The sequence below is a fragment of the Pipistrellus kuhlii genome, unplaced genomic scaffold (genome assembly GCF_014108245.1).
Source record: "Pipistrellus kuhlii isolate mPipKuh1 unplaced genomic scaffold, mPipKuh1.p scaffold_m20_p_6, whole genome shotgun sequence".
NCBI classification, from domain to species: Eukaryota; Metazoa; Chordata; class Mammalia; order Chiroptera; family Vespertilionidae; genus Pipistrellus; species Pipistrellus kuhlii.
The window spans coordinates 16,406,218-16,430,434 of NW_023425562.1; the positions used below are offsets into that span (position 1 = coordinate 16,406,218).

Sequence of the window (24,217 nt, forward strand, 5' to 3'; positions counted from 1 at the left end):
GTGCCCTTTACCATCCCATGAAGCGGACTGAGTGTTACGCTGAGAAAAGCTAAGCCAGCCTGCCTCTTGTCGGCGGATAACAGCTCGCGGGAGGACGGACGCACTGGGCCGGCTGGAGGCTGGGTAACGAGAGTAACGAGGCAATAGGTCGGCACAGGTCCTGCTCCCCGGGATCGGCCTCCCCCTGCCCCCCCACCCCGGCCCCCCTGATCTTCCTGGCTGGGGAGCAGACACCAGGGAAGCGGGGCGCGGGGTTGCGGGGCGAGTTTCCGCGCTTGGCGTAGGGGGGCCGGCTCCCGCGAGGCGGGGTCACTCCCGGAGCCGGTGCTCGCACAGCCCCCCACCCCCCACCCCCTCACGGCGAGCTCAGGTTGGCGAAGGCACAGAGGAGCGTCCCCAAGAGCTGTTGGGGCGCAGCCGCCCTCCAGGGGTCCCGGCCGTCGCCCGGGCAGCGGGCGCGGACTGGTCTGCCCCGGAGGAGTCCCGCAGGCGGAGCCGCAGCAGGAGCCGGCCCCGGGCCCCGAGGGAGGGGCAGGAGCCGGAGCAGAACCAGCAGGGGAGGGGAGGCTGGAAGAGGACGCGAGGAAGAAGCTGCGTAATTGCGCTCCGCAGGTAGCCGCGCGCCTCTGCAGCCCGGGACTCCCCAGCTCCGCTCCGTTCTCCTCGGGGAGAGGCGGCCGGTGTCCCCCCAGGCCTCCTCCCCGAGGGCCCGGGGCACCGACCATAAGGCTCTGCAAAAGCGGGGACACGATCTCTCTTCATTTCCCCCCACGTCCCTAAGCGGCGCGGGTACCGGGGAGGAGGGAATGGCTTTGGAGACTTGCGCCGGTCGTTGCAGAACCGGCCGCAGAACGAGGACTCAAGAGTCTGTGGGGGCCTCAGGCCGCGGCCATGCCCCCCCTTACCCCCCTCTCCCGGTCCCTCAGCCGTGGTCGATCCTGGTCCAGTCCGCTGCCTGCACCTGCCGCGGGCCTCTCCGGGTGGCAGGGGAGGAAGGAAGTACCAGAGATTACAGGTGTGGCCTGGGGCGTGGAGACCGTTGGATGCGCGCGGGCAGCTGTGCACATGGGAGAGGACGGCTTCCGTTCCCCAGGGATCGCTCCCCAGCAGGCGCAGGGGGTCGGGCAATGTCTCCCCCCACCACCCTGGGGCGGCAGAGGAGACGAAGAGTCTGGGGTCTGGACTGGGCGCTGGGAGACAGGGGTGACAGGAGGCGGCAGGTGAGGGAGGGCGCCGGGCTGCGGGTGGAGCGCGTCCACGTGGTGGGTGTGTGGCTCTTCCATTCCAACTTTGGGAGCCTGGGTTCCGGGCGTCAGAGAAGGCGTGGCCAATCAGAGTCCTAAACCGGGAATAAATTATGCAAATCGCCATCTGGCGATGGGTCAGATGACTCCCGTCCTTTTTAAAAACCTACCTCGCCCGGAGTTCGCTGTGGGACCGAGGCGAGCCCGGACTTCCCCGGCTGGAGGCAGGCGCGGGCGCGGGCCAGTCTGGTTCTGGTCGAAGCCCCTTCACACTCCCTCCAGCTCAGCCAAGTCTCCCTCTCCCACCCTCTCCGCCGCCAGCCGGCCAGGGCCACCCCACCCTCTGGGGGAGAGAAGGCGCCCACCCAGGGTCTCACAGGCTCGGGCTGCTGGGAATTGCAAAGAGGTTTTTTGGGGGGGTTTTTGTTGGTGGTGTTGTTTTGTTCAAGTCCTGCTTGACGGAGGGGTGTGTGGCGGGAAAGGATGAGGAGCCCCGTCCTTCTGCTCTGCCTCTGGAGCGCCCATTGTTGCTTTGCCGCGGGAGGCCCCGCGCCCCTGGGTCCGGAGGGACCGCCGCAAGGTAACGTGCTCTGGGTTTTTATTGCCTCCAGCTTCTTGTCCGCGCCGGCGCCTCTGCCTGCAGACCCTCCTTTCGTCCCTCCTGGTCCAGGGCAATCCTTTCCCGCTGCGCTGTCCCTTTGCTCCTGCTGCGGAGCCTGGCCACTCACCTGTTTCTTGGCGCCTCTGACCCGGGCACGGCTGGTGGGTGCACTTGTCCTCTGGCTCCGATGGATGGGTGCTGTCCAGTCAGCCCAACTGGCTGCCGGCTGCTCTTCAACCTTGTTCTCATCTTTGAACCTGGAGGTTTCCTAGCCAAGAGAGGTAGCAGGCGCCGCCTCCTTCTTTTAATCCAACCCTGTGGGTGTGTGGAAGGCGAGGTGGCAGGAGCCCTGGATGAGTGACTTCTTGCCCCAGATTGCCAGCTTCCTCCTCCCAACACGCCTTCCAACGCCCTCTCCTTCTCCTCCTGGCTGCCGGCTTTTCTTCCTTCTCCTGAGTTCTGCAGGGCAGTCTCTCCCACTGGCAGAAGGGATGAGGGGAGGGCCACCCAACGGGAGTGCCCCTAAACTGCACCCCGTTATTTCCTCTACTATTTGCTGAGGTTGGTCAGGCGATGTTGGTCCATGTCAGCCTATGTATTGGTGGGAGGGTTGATTTGAATGAATGAGTGAGTGGATGATGAATGGGAAAGCCTTGCTTTCCTTAACATGCCCCGAACTCCAGTGCTAAGTAAGCGTGTGACCTAGCGCCTCTCCTGTGGAATGTTCACGTTCCTTCCAACTTCCGCGATCCTGAGAATGTTGGGCCGTTTCATTCATCCAGAAAAGTAGTTAGTACATGTCTGCTTAGTGCCAGGCATTCTTCCGGGAGCAGGGAAAACCCCGCCCTGGTGGAGCATACATTTCAGCGGTGAGAAGACAGACAGGCATCTAATTAACACATTGAGGACCAGGAGTTTTATTGCTCGCTTTGTCCAGTGTCCAGATAAGTTTCTGCTGAAAGAGTACAAAAAACATTTTACATAAACGTGAAAGGCACGCTTTAAAATGAAATACCCATTGCATGTCAAAGTTATTTATTACGTGTTCTCACAAGCTAATATCTTTTTTTAAAAATATATTTTATTGATTTTTTACAGAGAGGAAGGGAGAGAGATAGTGTTGGAAATGTCGATGAGAGAGAAACATCGATCAGCTGCCTCTTGCACACCCCCTACTGGGGATGTGCCCGCAACCAAGGTACATGCCCTTGACTGGAATCGAACCCGGGACTTTTCAGTCCGCAGACCGACGCTCTACCGCTGAGCCAAACCGGTTTCGGCAAGCTAATATCTTTTTAAAGTATGATGCGTTGTAAAACACTGTGTAATATGAAGTGGAACCAAACAAAGCTGGCAAATTCTCTAGATCTGTCCGCAATGTGTTAAAACATACAAATGGTGCTCGGTGTTACGAAAGGCATGGATGGAGTGCTGGTGGGAGAAGGTAGTATTGTTTCAATCTGTGGTCAGGCTTCCCTCTCTGAGAGTGGAGAGCAAGGGATGGAAGGAGGTGAGAGAATGAGCCACGAGGACATTTGGATGAAGAACAACCATGAAGTCCCAGAGGTTGAAGAGACCCAGGCAAAAGCTCGAGAAACCTGGGGTCAGAGACGCAGCTGCAGAGGCGAACTATGGGGATTTACTCACCTTTACGTTGCGGTGGGGGTTTATTCACCAACCTGTTCCAGGAAGCCAGAAGACTCCTTTGCCCTTTTTCCTAGAATTCCCCATCTGGTCTTTTGTGTGAGAGGTTATTGGGGTGGAAATTGGGGAGGTGTCAAACTATAATAGTTATATGCATGGCTCAAGTTTCTGCCCGTCTGGGCTTTGTTTGTTAATTACAAAGCTCTGCTCACGTGTATTGAGTTGCCTTTTCTGGAACCCTATTCTTTTTACATCTGGTGCATTCTCCACCCGCTGCCCGGCCCCATTCACCACCCCCTGCTCCCCATTCTGGTCCTTCTGTCCATGACTCCATTTGCTCCCTAACTCTCGGGCAAATGAAGCTCTTGGGATGGTCCTCTGGTATCTTTCCCCCTCATTTCTGAGTGACAAGAGAGCTTGATTTTCTAATGTCTTAGCCCGATAGCAAGAGACTATTTCCTGGATGGCTGAAATCGTGTGGTGGTGCCAGCCCCCAGTGTGTGAAGGCCATCCGGGCCATCAGTGACATCAGCTGTGTTCTGGGAGCAGGGTCATCGCCTTCGTGGCTCTGTGTGTGAGCAGTGGAACTGGAGAGAGCGGTTTTTCTGCTCTTAGGAGTTTCTCCTTGGCTTTAGCCATTTATGTAACAAACTAAAAGAATGCCTGGCACATGCCTGGTTTGGCAAAGGGCATGGAGGATGCATGAGGTTTTTGGAGTAGGTGCGAGAACCCAGTTGGGAACATTAGGAGGAGCCCATTGTATAACAGGTCGACAGCTTCTTACCTCCAACTTCAAACTCCACAACCTCCCACAGCTAGAGAGTTGGTTTGGTAACTTGTTTTGCCTGCAAGACCTGGCCTTACCTCATTTGGCAGCAACACTGAGCTGAGCTGACCAGAGGCTATTTTGTAACTTCCTTTTTGTTCTCAAGTATGAGTAGTCAAATCATTTCCCTGCAGAAATATTAGTGTGCTTATGAAAGGGGAGTGGCCCAGACCCTGCTGGAGGTGTTATATAAGACATGGTGTATGTACCCTAATGCCTTTCTCAAATCTGAGCATTTCTGAATCCTGCAACTCCACTGGTTCCAAGCATTTCAGGAAAAGAATTGAGCACCCATGATCTAAAAGTAGCTCCTTGGGGGGAAGGAAGGAGAACTCCTTTGATAGGGAAGAAGAAAGACAAGCAAGAGAGACATGTTTATTTCAGAGTCACAGTAATTAATAGCAGTGACTAAGTAAATACTGTGAAATGTAGACTAGATGTCCCTTTTACAATAGCTTGGCAATTTTTCTGGGAGGTGTGGAGGAAACACTCAGTAAAAATTTAGACCAGGAGGGATTAAGTAACTGACCCCAGGTTGTGCTAGAGCTGTACCCCAATCTCTCATTACTCAAGCCCCCTGATTCACCCAGGCTCTGTTCTTTCTCCCCAGATGAGCTCCACGAACCCAAGGATGTGCAGATCGCTGCCAAACCCCCCGTGAGGTTTAACCTCCGCATCTCCGAGGACCCAGAGCACGAGGGATGTTACCTCCCCCTTGGCCACAACCAGCCCCTGGAAGACTGTGGCTTCAACATGACAGCCAAAACCTTCTTCATCATTCACGGATGGGCGGTGAGCCCAGGGGATTTGGTTTCTTTTGTTTTGGTCAATTAAAAAGAATACTGGTACTTCCAGATTCCTCTCCCTCTCCCCCTCTCCCCCCTCTTTTCTTATGGGCTGCTTGTATTTCAGACAGCTGTGAAAGATGTAATGGGCACTTCGCTGAGAGGGCTATCTGGACTCCAGCAGGGTGGTGTTTAATGCTGGCACACAGCGGCTTTCAGAAAGTGGCTCTCCTGAGGGCAGCCACCCAGCTCCACCGGCTCCTAAGGATCCCTCTAATTACGCTTAATTACATTGGTCAACCACTGCCTCACGGGGGCCATCCCTCCTTAAGAACGGAGCTGAGCTGAAGCAACCTGACTGGCTCAGTGCGCCAGCTGGCCTGATTTGCTGGCTGCTTTTGGCACAGTGCCCTCCTGTTTGCATGGAGATGGCTTTTTAAAGGCACTGGGGCTCTCATTGCGCCCTAGCTGAACGATTCACACTGAAAGGTCCATGACAAGCGTCAACAAAAAAGGGTTTTAACACTCAGCTCCAGAAGCTTTTGACCACCAAGGGATTAATTCACTCACATAATGCCAGTTGGTAGGAAAATGGCATTATTAAGTGAGCAGGTTTCTGCCTGGGCTAATGGGAAGGGAACATTTCTCTTCTTCTTTTTTAAATATATTTTTATTGACTTCAGAGAGAAAGGGAGAGGGAGACCCAGTTGGAAACATCAGAGATGAGAGAGATTCATTGATTGGCTGCCTCCTGCATGCCCCCCACTGGGGATCGAGCCCTTGACCTGTGCATGTGCCCTTGATCAGAATCGAACCCCAAGACCTTTCAGGATGACACTCTATCCAATGAACTAAACCAGCCACGGCGACATTCCTCTTCTTAATGAGGAATTCATATCCATTACCTGCTTTCTGGGTCTTTAAGTCTATCACCAACTGTTGGGGTCAGGCCTTGGGGGGTTTGGGGAGTAGGTGCCTATCTACTAAAGTGATTGAAAAGCTGTTTCAAGGCCTGTCTGTCTGTCTTCTTCCTGGAGCCCATGCTTAGAATCACGCTTTTGAATCTTTTTAAGGCCCCCTGTCAAAGTGCAAGTACAAACTGCCTGCAACTTACAAATGGGTTGCATTCCAGAAAGTTCTTTTGTTATCTGTTTGGAACTTGGGATAGCAGTTTCCCATAGAGGCAAGATTGTAAATGGCGTTTGGGTTCCCAGGCCAGGCACAGAAAATCTTTTTATCTGATAATGTGCTTGCGGATAGGTTTACAACTGGACCTTGTCACCATGTACACTTTGTTTCTGTGGGAAAATATGCTCAGAGTTCTAGTTTGGGATTCCCGGGAGTTCTAGTTTGGGATTCCCGGGAGCGTTCTTTCCTTCTCTGGGGTCAAGAAGGATGGATTGTGGGACAGGGTCATTTGTGAACTCTGAGTTTGCCTGGGAGACACCATCTCCTTGCATCTTCAAGAGAGAAGCTAATTCTCCAAGACAACCCTTCCCAGCAGCCTTTGAAGGATGGAGCAGGCCACCTGCCCGACTGTGACAGGAACTTTGGCAAACTTCAGGGCAGAGTTGCCACCAATGCATAGCTCATTGTGGCCTTGTAGGACAGCGGGGCAGAACGCTGTGAAAGTTTTGGTGGGGAAAACTGGGAATGTAAAGAGCACTCAAGACAAACACTCCTGCTGGTGGTGTGCTCTGCTCACGTGCAAATGCTTGGTCGCTGAGCAGTCAATGGGAAGGTTCTGGAATCAGCTGGGGAGAGGATAATGGAACTGAATGCTATGTTCACTAGGATTTCCGAAGCCCAGAGGAGATTGAGGAAGTTGCCTGTTTTCTCCGCAGATGACTGGCATACTTGGGGAATGGCTGTACAAACTTGTGTCAGCCCTGAGGACGAGAGAGAGAGAAGCCAATATTGTGGTGGTGGACTGGCTCCCCCTGGCTCACCAGCTTTATGCAGATGCGGTCAATAACACGAAGACAGTCGGACACAGCATTGCCAGGATGCTCGACTGGCTTCAGGTAACTGGGGACGGGAGGGGGTCATCTCTCATGCGCGGCACCTTGAACTCTCTTAAGAAATACAGGTTGGCTGAAACTGGTTTGGCTCAGTGGATAGAACATCAGCCTGTGGACTGAAAGGTCCTAGGTTTGATTCCAGTCAAGGGCATGTACCTTGGTTGTGGGAACATCCCCAGTAGGGGGTGTGCAGGAGGCAGCTGATTGATGTTTCTCTCTCATCGATGTTTCTCTCAATCTCTCTCCCTTTCTCTCTGTAAAAAAAATCAATAAAATATATTTAAAAAAAAAGAAAAAGAAAAAGAAATACAGATTGGATAGTGTTACAGCGACTTCCAGATGTCTGATCAAAATCTTTGGGATTCAGATTGTTACTGAATTAAGTATGGCTTGAAATACCCAAAAGCTGGGACTTTCAGAGAGCCTTTTAATTATTGAGACATCTCTGGATTTTCCATGTTATTTTATACCTGCTGGACAAAAGTTTGCCTTATGGGTCATTACTTTCTGATCTCAGAAGTGGATGCCCTCAGGTTGGCTGGGAATGACCAGGAGGCAGGGCTGGCTGGTAATCTTACGAATCTACCCAAGTCTGCTCTTGCCTCTGAAGGTGCCTGTCCTGCGAGTGGGGAGGGCGTTGCTTGCAACTACTGCCTTGCTGAAAATGTTCAGTGTGGAACACAGATCTAAAGATCTTAAAATTCTGGGTTCCTGAACAGTCCCTCTGTCTTCTGCCTAGGTTGTTTTGTAGAGCTTGGTTCCAAGCTTTGGGGTCAAATCTTCATCTCCTCTTCCCCCATCAGCGAGTGCCCGATCAGGGCGCGATGTCCCAACTCTGGTGTCCCAGGTGGGCTTGTGGAGAGGACCCAGCTCTTGGGGCCGAAGAGGGTGGGCAAGGAGTCTGCAGCTGTGGGTTGTGGCGGACACTCGGTCTCCAGGGAGTTTGGTGGCTTTGACCTCCACACGGCCACCCTCTTCCCTTAGATGCTTCCAGAAAGAATGAGAAACATGTAGGGGAAGGGTCATGCATACAGCCTCTAGTCACAACCTGCCCTCAGCACTTGGCATGTAAAGCGTCTCTTACGTCCTTTTGACCTCCTCTAGCCTGGCTGGGTTCCAGCTGTGTCACACTGCCCGCCAAGCCAGCCCCTGGACGTCTCTGTCCCAGCTCCCGCCCGGGTCTCCTCCTTGTCACGATTCAACCGTTGATATGTTGGTGACTCTGTGGGCTCAGGACACCGCTTTCCGCTTACACACTGTGTGCCTTCCTACAGGAGAAGGACGGCTTTTCTCTTGGGAATGTTCACCTGATCGGCTACAGCCTCGGAGCTCACGTGGCTGGGTACGCTGGCAACTTCGTGACAGGCACGGTGGGCAGGATCACGGGTAAGCTCTGCCTCCTCCACAAACAGCTGGCCTCTGGCTCTTGCAACTCCTCTGACACGCTGGCTTCTCTGAACCAGAGGGCCCTTCCCTTGGGCAGCACGAGGAAGCCACAGAGGTCAGCTTCGAAAGAAACCCGAATGACGTCTACTCTAGAGCTTTTCAAATGTGCTAGTCAGTCATGGAACCCATTTTTCTTCCAATTGAACCTGTATGGCACCCCAACATATGAAAGCCAGAAGGGATGTCATAGTTGAGGCTGGGTGCCTGGAGGGTGGTGTTAGTTTTGCTGTTTAGGCCTTCAGACGAATTCTGGGTCCCAAAGCCCCAGTTTGACCCAGCAGGTGAGGAAAACACCCAGGGGCAAACAGCTAATAACTAAAGGGCAGAAGTGGGGTGGAGTCCTGACCTCCAAGCTGCTGGGGCTCACTTCCATCCCCGCCTGTGATATGCTAGGACCTCAAGGGAAAAAGTGAGGGGTGGATTGTAGTTTGGATTCTGCCTCTGATTTCTAGTTTATCAACCAGAGTTTTTGGCTGGCATGTTTATTAGTGATAATGACTTGTTTAGGATGGATGATTAAAACTTTGTCTTTAGCTGAAACCAGTTTGGCTCAGTGGATAGAGCATCAGCCTGCAGACCAAAAGGTCCCAGGTTTGTTTCTGGTCAAGGGCATGTGCCTTGGTTGCGGGCACATCCCCAGTAGGGGGTGTGCAAGAGGAAGATGATCGATGATTCTCTCTCATTGATGTTTCTAACTCTCTATCCCTCTCTCTTCCTCTCTGTAAGAAATCGATAAAATATATTAAAAAAACAAAACAAAAAAAACCAACTTTGTCTTTAAAGACACCTTGCTGATATCGGCACCCAGATTGTCAATAGAAAATTGAGCTTTCCATGTTAGTGAGATTTTGATGTGGGCGCTTGGGTTAAATCCTGCAATGACTGAAAAGTGGGAAAGATTCTCTTTACCATGTTGGGGCCCCTCTAATACAGACACAGGGCTTGCTCCGGGCTAAAATGAATGGCAAATTCGTTGCCCTGAACTTTTAACCTCCTTCCAACATTTTTTCATTTGTCTTCACTTGCCCCTCATCCCTGCCACAGAAGGAAAGAGTGGATCAATTTCATTTTGAAACAGGACTCGGGTAGAAGGGTGTTCTTAGCTAAAGAGAGATTTAGTAAAGGTGGAGTTTCAGGTTTCAGCAATAAGCTGCTGGGTGGAGTTTTAAAAAATGTATTTGTGAGGTTTTAGTGGACCTCTTTATATCATCATCTGGGTTTAAGTCGCATAAAATGCATGCGTGCACATGCATGCACACACACACACACACACACACACACACACACACTCCTTTAGATCCAATCATCTGGTTTAGCATACTTTGAGAACTTTACTTTTTATTGTCACGGCCACGGGGCCTGAGCCGTCTAGGTGGGCAGTGATTGTGTGGCCACACATGACTGCTCATTCACCCGCTGAGTACAAAGCGGTTTGACCCTGAGCCCCTCTGGGTCCTAGCGCCTGAGCACCTCCTTTTAGTCTCTGTGCAAAGTGCGATGTCCAGAGCAGGGCCAGCACCCACCAGGCCCCCCCCCCTCCCCGAGAGAGAGTCCTTGGCAACAAGGACAAGCTGCACAGCCTCCCTTTCCTGGTTTCTAAATCCTAAAGGAGAGGGGCCATGAGGAGCGTCCGGTTTTTCCCTGTCTGGGTGGCAGCTACTGAAATGTGGGCTTCAGGCAGAATGCTAATCAGTCCTCTGTGCTGTCGGCCTGGGGCACGGGGGGCCACATGTCCTGAGCTCGGCCCCTTCTTCCCGGCCTTTCTCTGTGCAACAGGGGCCTTGGGTGAGCACAACAGGAAGGAGTGGCCTCGGTCCAGTTGCCAAGCAGCCCCTCAGAGGGTATTTGGCTGACCTGACATGTGCTGTTGTGCATGCCTGATAGGGTAGCTGTGCCCTCTCCTCTCCCCTCAGACTTCTTTCTCATGGGCCTGGGAAGCAGGTGGGCCCAACTGGTAAGAGGACCAGAGACTGTAGCTGGAGTGGGGTCCTGAGGCCACTGCTGACACTGCCCCCACCGTGCAGATGCCTAGGGCCTGCAGGGGGAGACGGGACTCTGAGTCTTGCTTGGATCAGAGAGCTGTGCATTGGGGTTTGCTTGGGTTTTACCCTCTTAGGCTTTTGAGGGAATTCTGTGATATAATAGATTACATATTCCTAATTGAACCCTTGCCTAGTTTGTTATAAAAAATAAATAAGCAAATAGATTCGTTCATTCATTCAAGAAGTATGAATTAAGTGACCACTCTGTAGGCTCTGGGCTAGATGCTACCTAATGAGTGGCAGGTGCTTCGTGCCATATGTAAGGCACATAGCACCTGGCAAAGGGGGTCCTTTTGGCTCCATTTTACGAAGACTCAGGGCTTAAATAATGGGTCCACTATCTTACACTCTAATGAGTGTGTGTGTGGGTGTGTTTGTGCGCGCGTGCGTGCACGTGGGTGTGTGTGGACAGAGCACTTTTGGAGGAGTCAGGCTGAGCGGAAGAAGGGGTGGTTCTCTGTCTGCTCTCTTTTTGGAGGGGATAAGTTCTCCATCCCATTCCTAGTCTAAAAAGCAAATTGTGCAACTTTCCCCTGAGTGTGAGCCCTGGCCCAGTGTCAGGCCAGGCAGTCTGGGTAAGGCAGGCTCAGCCTGGCCGCCAGCAGGCCTGTCGAGAAGCCCTCAGCCGCCCGCATTCCTCCGGCGCAGCTCCGTTTCCATGGCGCTGACCGTCTGGTGGAGATTTTTGTTCACACCAAGCAGAGAGCCCCTCTCTTGTATTGGTTGCAAAGCAGAATGTTCCTTTTCCCCTTTTTTTCTTCCCTCCAGGAGACAGGGCAGCAGGCAGGGGAGAGGCTGCTAGTGTCAGAACTGCGGTTCTTGCAGCCTTTGAAGCGAAGCATCGTGGGCTCTCTGGGGAGGATACTGCTTTTGTGCCATCTTTCTTTTGGGTCCTGGGCTGGAGTGAGCCCACAGGCAGCCTGGCCTCCCTTTCTGCCTCTGCCTTACACATGTTTCTCTAAACTTCTGGAAACTATTTAGTTTCAACCTCCACCAGTTCTCATGAGTAATGAGTTCCACAGGTTTACTGTCCACTCTGGACAATCGCTTTGCCTTTTGTTTTTCCTGAAGTTACTCTCTCAAACCTCACAATGTGCTCCTTTCCCACTGATTTTTAGGGAGAGTGGAAGAGAGAGGGAGAGACAGAAAACTGATGTGAAAGAAACACATCGATTGGTTGCCTCCTGACCAGGGCCCAGGTTGGGGAGGAGCCTGTGACTGCAGTCCCTGCCCTTGACCGGAATCAAACCCAGGACCCTTCAGTCCACAGGCTGATGCTCTCTCCACTAAGCCAAACCAGTTAGGGCTGGAACAGTTCTTGATAGTAGGTAGCATCAATTCCTTTTTATGACTGTTTTTGGTCATGTCTCCTCCCCGCCTTGCTTTGGCAATCAGGTTTTCTTAGCCTCTGCTCCATTCAAATGCTTTGATGTGGAGCTGCCCTGAGCATTGCTGGATGTTTATCAGCTCCCCTGGCCTCTAGCTGCTAGATGCTTAGCAGTGTCTACCCCTCCCTCAACAACCCCCCCCCCCCCTAGTTTTGACGACCCAAAATGTCTCCACACGTTGCCAAATGTCCCTTTGGGAGCAAAATCTCTCCCAGTTGAGAACCACTGTTCCATACTAAACAGACCCCCTTCCTTGGCTGTAAATACTCTTTTCTTAACTTTTCCTCTCTGTGTCTGAAGAGCCTTCTGGGTTGGGATGAATTTGGCACCCATAATTACTTGGGATTAGCAATAGTAGCTAGATTTTACACTGACAAGCACTTAATCTTACATTATCTCTCATGAATTGTATAAATTAAGACATTCAGGTTCCATTTTATAGGTGATACTGAAGCATGGCCAAGTTTTTAAAAATCTGATCCACAGACTACCTACTTTTAGGATTACCTGGAGAATAAATATATGTATTTGGGCCCCACACCGGACCTACTAATTAGAATCTCTAAGGGGTAAGGAATCTGCAATGTATAGTTTGCAAATTCTTTTTTTGAATGGCTTTGCATTCATGTGGTTCCAACATTATAAAAGATGGTGACAGTCTCGTGTGGTTGCCATTCCTGCCCAGTTCCCTTCCCTGCCCTCTCCCGCAGCCCACACATACACACAGTAACCAGTGGCTGGTCTGCCCGTCCAGAGTGTTCTGTAGCAGCAGAGTGGACTCTGAATTTGTAATGAGCTTCCCAGCGATATTTGCGATCTTCAAATGTGAAACCAGCTCTCTCCACATGCCAATTGCCTGCCCAGAGAGTTCACAGGCAGGGGTGTTTTCTCTTAGCAGCTGCAAATCAGAAGAATTCTGGAGGCATGGGGTATAGGTTCTCAGTGTATCTGGTATTCCCACCCACCCTCGCCATTCCACCCCTGGGCCTGGTTCATCACTAAAGGAAAGAGGACCAATGAAGTCCAAACATGAATAGCTCAGTGTGGGGAGACTGAGTCTTCCTTCCAGGAATGGAGGTAGCTCAGTTATTTTGTGAAAAGCCTGCGCCTCTGAGGCTCTCAGTGGCAGAATAAATGGGGTGGACTGCTTAGTTTCAGCAGCCCGAGTTCTTTCTAGAACTGCCCTACTTCTGACAGCCCTGGTGTGTGCCAGGGTGGAGCTTGTGGGCAGTTTACGGAATCGGCTGAGGTGTCAGGGCAGGGGAAGGTGGTGGAAGAAAGCCAAGTTTCCGGGCTGCAGGCACATTGGCTCGGCTCTGAGGACAGCTTCATTCTGCATCCTCGGGCTTGACAGGGCACACCTAACACAGTCCGTCTGGGCTTCCCCCCTTCTGCTGTAGGACTGGATCCCGCCGGGCCCCGGTTTGAAAGGGCGGACATCCACAGCAGGCTGTCCCCCGACGACGCGGACTTTGTGGATGTCCTCCACACCTACACGAGTTCCTTCGGCTTGAGCATCGGGATTCAGATGCCCGTGGGCCACATCGACATCTATCCCAACGGGGGCGACTTCCAGCCAGGCTGTGGACTCAACGATGTTTTGGGGTCATTTGCATATGGAAGTAAGTTCCTTATTTTGTGCTTCTTGGGGAGGTTTGACTCAGTTACCCCATCCTCTCCTAAACCAGCCAAGGCTGCCAGAGACCCCAACTACATTTATTTCATTATTCCCACTTCCCCCCACCATGGCCCTCCAGCTGTCTGCCATTCCTCATCCTACAAGCCTGGGAACAGGCTCCCGTGGCCTCTGTTCTGCCTTCTCATGCTTTGAGAAGGTCCAGTTATTACTGGTCAATTTATTTTTATAACAAAAGGAATACATGTTGGTTGAAGATTTTGCACAGGACTTACTGAGTACCAATTTTGCACAGTACTTGCTGACCAAGTACCAATTTTGCATGGTACTTACTTTGCACAGTACTTACTGACTGAGCGGGCGGATCATTGAGGAGCGGGTCATCATGCATGCTCTCTGTCTCTCCCCCTTCCCCTCAGCGATCGCAGAAGGCATGAAATGTGAGCACCAGCGGGCCATATACCTCTTTGTTGACTCCCTGATGAACGAGGACAAGGCGAGCTTTGCGTTCCAGTGCACGGACTCGCACCGCTTCAAAAAGGGGATCTGCCTCAGCTGCCGGAAGCACCGCTGTAACAGCATTGGCTACAACGCCAAGAAAACGAGGCACAAGAGGAACAGCAAGATGTACCTAAAAACCCGGGCGGGCATGCCTTTCCGAGGTAACCTCAGTCCCTGCCGCCCCCTGAGGACTGGCCACCCTCCTTCCAAACACCACAAGGAACAGCCGGGAGACGTGGCCCGATACAGTTAGATGAAACCATTACAAATCGTGTTGCATTGTGCGTGCCGTAGGAAAGCTGATCTAAAAACAAATGGTGGGGACTCCTTTTGCGATGTGAATCATCACTTCGTGATCAGGGTGTTAATATCTTAAATCCCCCCTTCATTTAACTTTTCAAAGCTGTTCCTATTTGATTATCACAACAAATCTGAGGTAGGATCAACAGGGATTAAAAAGGATATCTTGCCTTTTTATAACATGTTATAAAACCATAAACTTTTGTGGGAATCGTGGGCGTTACTTACATATGAGGAAATTGAGGCTCAAAGAGCCTTGGCCCTAAATTCAAGGCTATGCAATAGGAAAGTAGCTGGGCCAGAATCACCGAAAGGTCTCCTGCACCCCCAGTTTAGAGCTCCTTCTTCTCTCCCTTATGCCATTGGACAGAATGAGACCAGAGAGAAGCCGGAGGCTGGGCTGGGCCCAAAGGGTGACAGTCCCTAAAAGCCCAGTGACAGATGACTCAGTTTGGGACAGGTTGCCCTGGGATGACAATGGAGGCTCACACGCGCCTTTGTTCTGCTGTATCTGCAGTTTATCATTACCAGATGAAAATCCATTTCTTCAGCTACAAGAACACGACAGAAATCGAGCCCAACTTTTATGTCACCCTTTATGGCACCAGTGCAGACTCGCAGATGCTGCCATTGGAAGTGTAAGTCCCAAGTTCCCTCTGCTGGGGTGAGGACAAGTTGGTGTGAGAATGAGAGAGCGCAGGAGTGTGTGGACCACGGAGAGGGGTGTGGCCTGAGGGCTGGGTGGTTCCTGAGGCCTCTGCAGTCCTCTGTCTCTCTGTCTGCTCTCTACCTCCGAGCCCTTGACACACTACGTTTCTGGGAGAGAAGCTCCCGGGGTTCATCAGCAGCGTGAGAAGCTGCTGGATCCGCTGGGCAGAAAGTGCTCTTTCCTTTCAGACAACGCCTGACATCGGAGGCATTAGGAAATTTGGACCATTTCTAGTTACCTGTGGGCAGGACACAGCAATCTGTGTATATTTGTTGAGTACTCATAAGGCACAAGGCGTTATCCAAGTAGTGGCTATCACGGCTCAGGGTCTAGTTGGGAGACAGATTTGTATGCACTTAGTCACACACACAAATGGGGTAAGGCAGGTTTCCCCAAATGTCTAATGGGAGGGATGGGCTGGAGGGGGCTGGGAGTTTCCCAGGAGACAGATGCCTGTGGGCAGAGAGGAAGAGGATGCTGATGAGTGGGGATGTGACTTCTCTCTGCTTTCTCATTTCTGTTCTTTCTTGGACCTGTGCCTCTAGGAAGTAGAATAAATAGGGAGGTACTCAGGAATGTTTGATAAAAATCTGGGGTGCAGTAGACAAAGTTATCCTATGTCAGCGTGGAGACAGTGGGCTTCCACCATAGTTATGCCAGTGAAGCTGGAGGACGTGGGGGAGCGCCCTCTCCTTGTTTCTCTTCTGTCCATGGGGGGCAGGTCCTGCCAGTGCATCACCCCACAGATGTGGCAGTTTTCCAAGTGGCTAGGGAGTGAGACCAACTTTTCTCCCTGTTTGTAGAGTGGAGCAGATCAGGCTGAATGCCACCAACACCTTCCTGGTCTACACAGAGGAGGACTTGGGAGACCTCTTGCAGATCAGACTCACCTGGAAACGGGTACATCAGTCCTGGTACACCCTGTGGACCAACTTTCGCAGCTACCTGTCTCAATCCCGGAAGTCTGAGCAGGAAGTGAATATCAGGCGCATCCGGGTCAAGTCTGGGGAAACCCAGCGGAAGTAAGTGCCTCATGACCCTTTTCGGCCCTTGTCAGTTGTATGCACAAGGTGTGCGCCTCGGCTGTGTTCTCTCCTTTTGGCAAGCAAGCACCTTCAGTCCTTTCATATCCAGAACATGGGGGCAAAACCTCAAACACCTTTGCAAGGGAAAGTGAAGTCCAAATCAAGTCCTCGGTCAACGTTTGGGCCCTGATCACAGGCCCTTGGCTGAGAGGGGTGCGCAAGTGGGGGCTGCAATCCAGCCCTTGTTCTATTGGCCCAGAGGAAGCAGGGCTGCCCCCAGACAGGGCTTTTCAGGAGTGCTGCTTGCTAACTGTGTGCTCTGAGGTCCACCACAAGTCTTTGCTTGCTCCTGTGTGGAACAAACCAGAGTATCAAGTTCAGGGAGCCCCCAGGATGAGGTCTCTGGTGGGACCTGGTTTTCCGAGCATCCTCTTTTCAGAGCATCAGACCTCTCCTTCCGAGGCTGTGAGTCAAGGACATGGGGTAGGGTCCTGGCATCAAGTAGAAGAGAATCTTGTATGCTAGGCCAGCTGGCAGCTTCCATGCACCTGTAACCCCAAGACGAGCATGAAAAATCCAGACCTTCATCTGTCACTGCCTTCACCTGTGCCTTGGTCCTCTGAGCAGCTTCTTTCTAAGAAGAAGCCAGAGTGTTAGGGGTGACCTTGGTCAAATCCTTCAGCAGACCTTTGGGAGGTTATGGTCAGCCTTACGGTGGTTGGAAACAGCCTCTGCCCCCTTTGTACCTCATTTGGCATTTTCTCCATTACACTCTTCATATGCCCTGTGTGCACTCATCGCCACTAGCACAGGTTGGCCATTAAGAAAATCAAAGGTGCACATGTGTGAGGGCTTCTTTGGGGTATGAATACTGAAAAAGTGGAATTTCAAAGTTATAGTACACATCTTCACTTGACTAGATATTATTAATTTCCTGCCCCAAGTGGTTGGACCAATTTTCAATCTTAGCCACAGAATAAGAGTTCCCCTTTCCCCTCCTCCTCACCTATATTTGGTGAGACATTCTTACTACCCTGTTGGGTATGAATTGGTCCCCTACTCTTGTTTTAATTATTTTTCTGATTATGATAAGGCAAGCCACCTCTTTATAGGTTCATGTGCTGTTTGGGTTTCCTGGTAAAGGTTCTTAAAGCTGTTCTGATTGTGGCTTTTGTCCTGCAGGTGAGCATCAGGGTCAGGTGTCCCTCTCATCTATTGGTCATGGGATCATGCTACTCACACACTTCTGAGATGGGGGTGGGGATAGGCCAAATGATTTGGCAGTCAGTTAGAGTTGAAATGGTTGTTAGAACCCTGATTCTACCTGGGATCTTGCTGTCCACTTCCTGAATCTTTGTTTTAACTCACAGCTGAGTCCAGCCATGCTCCTTGGTGTATATTTAAGAGGTCTGTACTGGAGGCACCTTGAGTTCCTTTATTCGAGGAGATTACAGTCCACCATAGATACAGGAATCCACAAGCAATACAAGGCCGTGCATAACGTGTTAAATAAGAGGAAATATCCGTTATTATCACCATGCCATTAGATAAAACGACAATAACAAAAGCTAACATTTTTGTAAGGACATGCTTTCCTATTACATTGGGAGATCAGGGTCTCAGGCAGTCAGGGAGGCTTCCGAGAGGCAGGCAACCTTCGGAACAGACAGAGAGAAGAATGTGGAAGAGGTGTGATTGAAGGCTGCATGAGCTGAATCATGAGGCACCTCAAGGTGAGACCGGTTTGGCCTGCTTGCAGTTGCAGTAGTGTGTTCTGAAGGCCCTTGAGTCAGGGTGCGGCATGATGAAAACTTCTTTTCCCCTTTGCTCCATCCACCTTGGATCCAGAAAGCACCATCTGGCTAATGCACAGCCACATGCCTTCCCCTGTAGAGCTTTGCTTAACTTGGGGGTTTCTTTTTCCTCCTAGATTTGCTTTTTGTGCAAAAGACCCTGAGAACACCAGCATAGCCCCTGGCCAGGAGCTCTGGTTTCACAAGTGTCTGGATAGCCGGAGAATACAAGATGGAATCAGGTAACCGGGACTTTCTCCTATGTTTATGCAGCACATGCTGACTGCTCACGCAGCTCGTGTGGACATGGGGCTGGGTACCAGGTTGGAGAATTGAAGAAAGGTGATATCTCAAGGTGTGAGGTGGTGGGCATCCACAAGGGGAATTTGTCACGTGTCCTCTGAGTCTAAACACTTGCTGAAGAGGAGGGAGACCAGCCCTACCACCAATCTCTACCTCTTGCCCCAACCAAGGTGCTAGATAATAATTTTACTGCCATATGCTGAGCACACACATGTGCCCACCTCGAGTTCAGTGCCTTCACTCATTTTTATCATCAACCCCAGGACGTTGTTATTGTTAACCCCGTGCTCAGGTGGGGAATCTGAAGCTTGGGGAGTTCAGGGTAAACTCTTTCCAGGTCCTGCAGCTGGTCACAGTGGAGCAAGGATTGAGGCAGATTGGTTTGCTCAAGCCTAGGCCTTGTCTTGCTCAGATAAACCACCTCACCTTGATCTGACTATCAATGATCAAGCAGCTGCCCCCATGCCGGGTCCCCTGTCCTGTGGGCCGGGCTGCAGGCCAGCTGCTCTGTCTCCTGTTACGGAGCATCAGTGATCACAGGACTGTGGGATTCTGAAACTGCCCATCTAATTAAGTGACTCGGTCTAGGCTCACGCAAGCACCTGGTTCCTTTCAGGCAAACTGTGCTTCCCTGAGGGTGCCAGCAGGCCCCGCCCCCGCCCCCCGCCTACCAAGCACATGGAGGAAAGTTACTGCTGAGGACCCACTTGATGGAAGGATCCCCTTCGGCCTTGACCCTGGAGCACAGGGAAGAGCCTGATTGCTGGTCCAGGGCCTTGCCTCCCGTGACAACTGGGACTTCTCGCCAGAGGGGACTGTGCACTGCTCTTCCTGCTGCTGCTGCCCTAGAACAGCTCTAAGGCTAGATCTGTGTGCAAACGTCCAAATGCTTGGGCCTCTTGCACATACCCGGCTGGCTGCTAAGTGACTGGATGGGCCTGTGCTTTGCCTGGCAAGGAGCACTGGCTGTCACTGTGTGGCCTGACATGCGTTGTAGTGACAGGCCTTCCCGCTAGGAGCTGACCTGTCAGGATGGCAGACCTGTGTCATGTTCACCCAGAGACAGTTGATCTGGGGTGATGCTGAGGCCCTCGATGCTGGGGTTCAACAAGCTGCATCGATCAATGTCGGTTACTTCTTTGACATTCTGTCCTGTTCCTTAACTCACTCTCTAAAGCGCACATTATTGGCTTTCTTATTTTTCTATTGCTCTTTTTTTTTTTAATCGGATAAATGTTTATTAAGCACTTAACCTTAATGGAGTTGGGATTTGTAGACTCCCTTAAAGTTTAATGGTCCACGAATATACATATGATGAAGGCACAAGGGGCATTGAGGATGGGCTAGAGGATAGAAGAATTGGGGTTTTCAGTGGTTTCTACCTATTTCTTCTTAGTTGAAGTGCATTCCCCCTGAGAATGATATATTTGATCACTAGCAGAGTAGCAAGCAGGGCACCATATGTGTTGGGGGTCGGAATGGTGGCCAACTACCAGAGATGATTGCTTTGGAGCAAAATCTCTTTTGTTGAGGGAGGTAGAAGGCATTGCATATGTTATACATATCTGTTTGTCCAGAGCCATTACCTGTGAAACAGCTGGTGCTAAGATTTAACACATTGTTTTTTCTTGCTTAGAAACACCTTGCTCTATTACCAGCCCCTTTTCTGTTGAGTTTCTTGGAAAAGCCTCTAATTCTTCATTTGAATTAATATACATGAAATCCAAGGGACCCATTTTTACTTTCCAAAAGATTTCCTTGTGGGTCACCTAATTAGAGATTAACAACAGGAGGTGAGCAGGGAAGCCATTATTAACTCTATATAAAATGAGGCTCTGAGGTTCAGCCACGTGTCTAGAATTATATACCATGTTGATGACGGGGGCCAGGCAAGGACCCAGATTTCTTAGAGGCAAAGTCCATGGTGTGTTGATCTCTACAAATTCATCAAGACGTTTATAGCCATTTCTCTCCAATCGGCCCCAGATGTGGTAACAAGGAATATTTCTCAGAACCATTCATAAAGCCCAAGCCCTTTTATTAATCTGTAACCAGGAAAACAAATCTGTGCCAAGGGGTGGGGCTTTTTATGGATGAGATTTATTTGGAAGGAGATGGTGGGGGAGGAAAGAGTGATTTTTTATTTTATTTTTTTTTAATTTTTTTTTTTACTTAGTAGGTTTTTAAAGGACACTGTTTTAACCTGTCTTGTGCCAAAGTTGTATCTTTGTTCAATGCCAAACTTCAAAGACATAATCCTTCAAGTCCCAAGTTAAGGTGTTGTCTCCATCCAACCGTGTGCTTCTTCTGTTGTTTCCGTCATTGCTTTCTAGCCAAAGTGGAGCTTGTATTACTGACTATGCCTCCTGGTTACCTCTGACCTGTTTTTACTGATGGAATCCTTAGCAATTGAATCCTCGGTGGGTCCTATATTTATACATTTGGCTTGAAGACTTATTTGTATATGATGATGCTTTTTTTTAATGCTATGCAGAACATTATTTATTTTTCAAGTTTATGTAATGTATAAAAACAAAAATATGGTTAGTTTTTACATTAAGATTAACTAATTTCAAAACTAAAATTTGTAATAGTAAAGTAATAAAAATCTACAGAATTCTTAGTGGTGTGGCAACTCAGTTCTTAAAAGTTGAGAGACTTGCCAAGGCTGGTTTGGCTCAGTGGTAGAGCGTCGGTCTGTGGACTGAAGGGTCCCAGGTTCGATTCCGGTCAAGGGCATGTACATTGGTTGTGGGCACATCCCCGGTAGGGGGTGTGCAGGAGGCAGCTGGTCGATGTTTCTCTCTCATTGACATTTCTATCTCTCTATCTCTCTCCCTTCCTCTCTTTAAAAAATCAATAAAATATATATATTAAAAAAAAAAGTTGAGAGACTTATGGATGCTCTATTCTAGGGTTTGACAAAAAATTACTTTAACGTAAGATATAGTCTCCATTTGGTATTAATTATTGGTAGGAAGTGGACAACAACTCCTTTCACCAAGCACAAGGAGAAAAAAGATTTGGATCGCAGTAGAAATGCCTGAAGGTGGATGTTAGGAAGAAGATGGACATTGGAGAACATTAGTGAGGATATAGGTTTGATTGCATGGGACCTAGATTATAGGGGCTTAGAGCAGATAGAAGTTGATCTTTCTATCATTTTTAACTCCAAGCTGGTATTGAAGTTATACTCCATTAAGCCAAGAGGGACCTAGGCTGTCTTTTATAACTGGGTTTATAACTAGGGATAGGCTATCCTTAAAAAAAAAAAAAAAAAAAAAAAAAAAAAAAAAAAAAAAAAAAAAAAAAAAGATTAATAAGTAAATAAAAGAAATAAGAGTAAAATGAATATAAACCAGGGTTCAAGTCATGTTTTTCCCCCCTAAACATCTGTGGTTAGCAATACCGTTTAACCTTGACTTTATATCATACCAGTGCATGTATGTGTTGTGGTGCAAATGGGCTGCTGGAAATGTCTGGAAGCTGGGACAGGTCTAAGCAAGGAAGGACCCAAGTGTAGATGTCAGCTGCAGCAAGGAGCAGAGTTATCTGGACCAGAGCTATCATCTCAGCCTAAAGGAAGCCACACTCTACCTCTTTTATTCTTCCACAGGAGGTGGGTGATCACGGTCAAATGCCACATAGGAGCATTGAAAGTGTTGAGGCCAGAAACAGAGCCGGGATTATCTCACTGACGTGGAGATGCTAAGACTACACTTTAGAATGAGAGAAATCTTGACTTCTGCCCTGATCATTATCCCAAGACAACTTTAGTGGGGTTGTTGCGAAGCCTATACCTCAACTATTTATTGGGAGGGAGAGCATTCTCTCACCACCTCAACAACTCATCCTCTTTTTCCTGTCAGAGATACCAGTCCTACTTTCTTCCTTCTGTCCAGGCTACCCCAAACTCTCTGGCTGGCCCAAAAGAGAATCGCAGAAGTAGGAGAGTCTCAGAAGTGTGGCTTCACCCCACAGTTCATTTTCCTGGTGACCACACCGCAGATGTCTCCCCCTCCTTCAAGGCTTCTTCATTAGTAGTTCTTCCTCTTCTCTTTCTTTCAACCCCTCCCTTTCCTCCTCCATCCCCTTCTCCTTTTCTTCTTTCTCCTCCTCTTCTTCACTAAACAGTTTTATTGTGGTTTAATGGACACAATACACACAGATGTAAATCATACAATTTGATGTTTTGATATGTGAATTCATCATGAAACTGTGAAATCATTACCGTGGTCAAGATAGTGAACATGTCACTCACCTCTAGAAGTTTCCTCATGCCCCTGTGTGGTCCTACCTGCTGCCTTCTCTTCAGGCAATCACCAACCTGCTCTCTGATGCTATAGATGAGCTGGAGTTTCCTAGAATTGTAAGTAAAATGTATGAATGGCATGTTCTCTTTTGCCCCCTCCCCCCACCTTTCACACAGCATAATTATTTTAAAATGGATCTATGTTTTTGCATGTACTAGTAGTTCATTCCTTTCTACTGCTGAGTGGTACTCCCTGTATGGATACATTGCTAACTGTCTATCCAGGCATTTTGAGTTTTCTACTTATATTTGTGACTTTATTTCTAGACTCTGTTTTATTGATCTATTTTTCTATTTTGATGTCAATACCACAGTCTCTTGCTTACTGCTGCTTTGTAAGTCTTGACATTGGACACTGATAGTTTTTAACCATGATTTTTCCCCCCTACAGTTATTTTAGCTATTCTAGGTCATTTGCATTTTCAGATGAATTTTAGAATCAGCTTCTCGAGTTCTACAGAAAGTCTGCTAAGATATTTTTTTTTTAGGGATTGCATTGAATTTATAGATCTGTTTGAGGAGAATTGATATCTTCATATTGAGTTTTTCAACCTATCTTCATCAATTTTTAATTCCAATTCTTTTTACACCAAATTTGTTAGTTTACTGTTTGACTTTCTACTGACAAAATGATTTCTTTAGGGAGTTGTATGGCTTACTCTCTCTGAATACATGAAAAACTATTTTAGGATAGAACAAGTTTAAGAAAATACACAATTATTTATTTATGACATTTTTTAAAATGTAAAATTTGAGCACTAAAAAATGCCAAGATACCACTTTAGATAGATATGCAGTGGGCATGTGGAGGCCACCCAAATACCTCCTTCAGCACAGACCCTCATTCCCCAGCTGCATGTTGGCAATTGAGGGCTCTCATCTGAATCTCTATTCAGGAATTGTTTTCAGCCAACCAAGAGGTTCAAGGTCACAGCCCCCCTACTCCCCACCAGGGCAGTATACATCCAGGCCCTACCTCCTTATCTTCAGGACAACTCTGAAGGGCCATAGTAGATGGTGGGATCAGCGGAAGTCCCTGTTGCATTATAGCTCAACTCTTACCCTACTCAGACCTTCTGCCTTCACTCCCCAGGGGTAATGGTCCAGACACTGCTCCCTAGTAAAGCCCTGCACACAACACTCCATCTCAGGCAGAGCCTGTTCCCCAGGGGTTCCAGCCAAAGACAGGTGACTATTTACCAGTTAACTTGCAATTCCTAGGACTTAAAAGAGTGTTGATAGAGACCCCTAGGTCATCCCTAAGGCTCCTGGATGAGATGTGGAGAAAGCAGGAAGCCAGTTATCACTCGTCTGCTCTGACTGTTGCTCATGGCTAAAGGCTCTCCTGCTCCCAGGTGCTTTCCCATTCACACAGGTGCCCTTTGAAACTACCCGGACTCTGCGAGGTGATAATGGAGGTGCTTTCCCTTTCACCTCGCACCATCACATCATCACACCATCACACCATCACCATCACCCTTTGAAATCACCCTGACCATAGAAGGAGGAGAAAGCACCTGGCTGGCTTCTGCCTCATCAGTGTGGCAAAGCCATGGATGTCACAGTGGGAAAGAGGGGGGAAGAGGGAGACTCTCTGTTCAGGCCAACTGAAACTGAACAGAGGCTCACCCATGGGGACAG

General features: G+C 49.5%; 1 protein-coding gene across 1 annotated transcript; it reads left to right on the plus strand.

Moving 5' to 3' along the window:
- Window positions 1-1,037: 1,037 nt before the first annotated feature.
- LIPG (lipase G, endothelial type) lies at window positions 1,038-20,885 on the plus strand. Its single transcript, XM_036418733.2, has 10 exons — window positions 1,038-1,824; window positions 4,926-5,107; window positions 6,945-7,124; window positions 8,396-8,507; window positions 13,398-13,619; window positions 14,053-14,295; window positions 14,952-15,072; window positions 15,947-16,165; window positions 18,099-18,203; window positions 18,881-20,885. Exons 1-10 carry the CDS (start codon window positions 1,728-1,730, stop codon window positions 18,897-18,899), a joined length of 1,500 nt encoding a protein of 499 aa, XP_036274626.1. The 5' UTR covers window positions 1,038-1,727; the 3' UTR covers window positions 18,900-20,885.
- The last annotated feature ends 3,332 nt before the right edge of the window (window positions 20,886-24,217 follow it).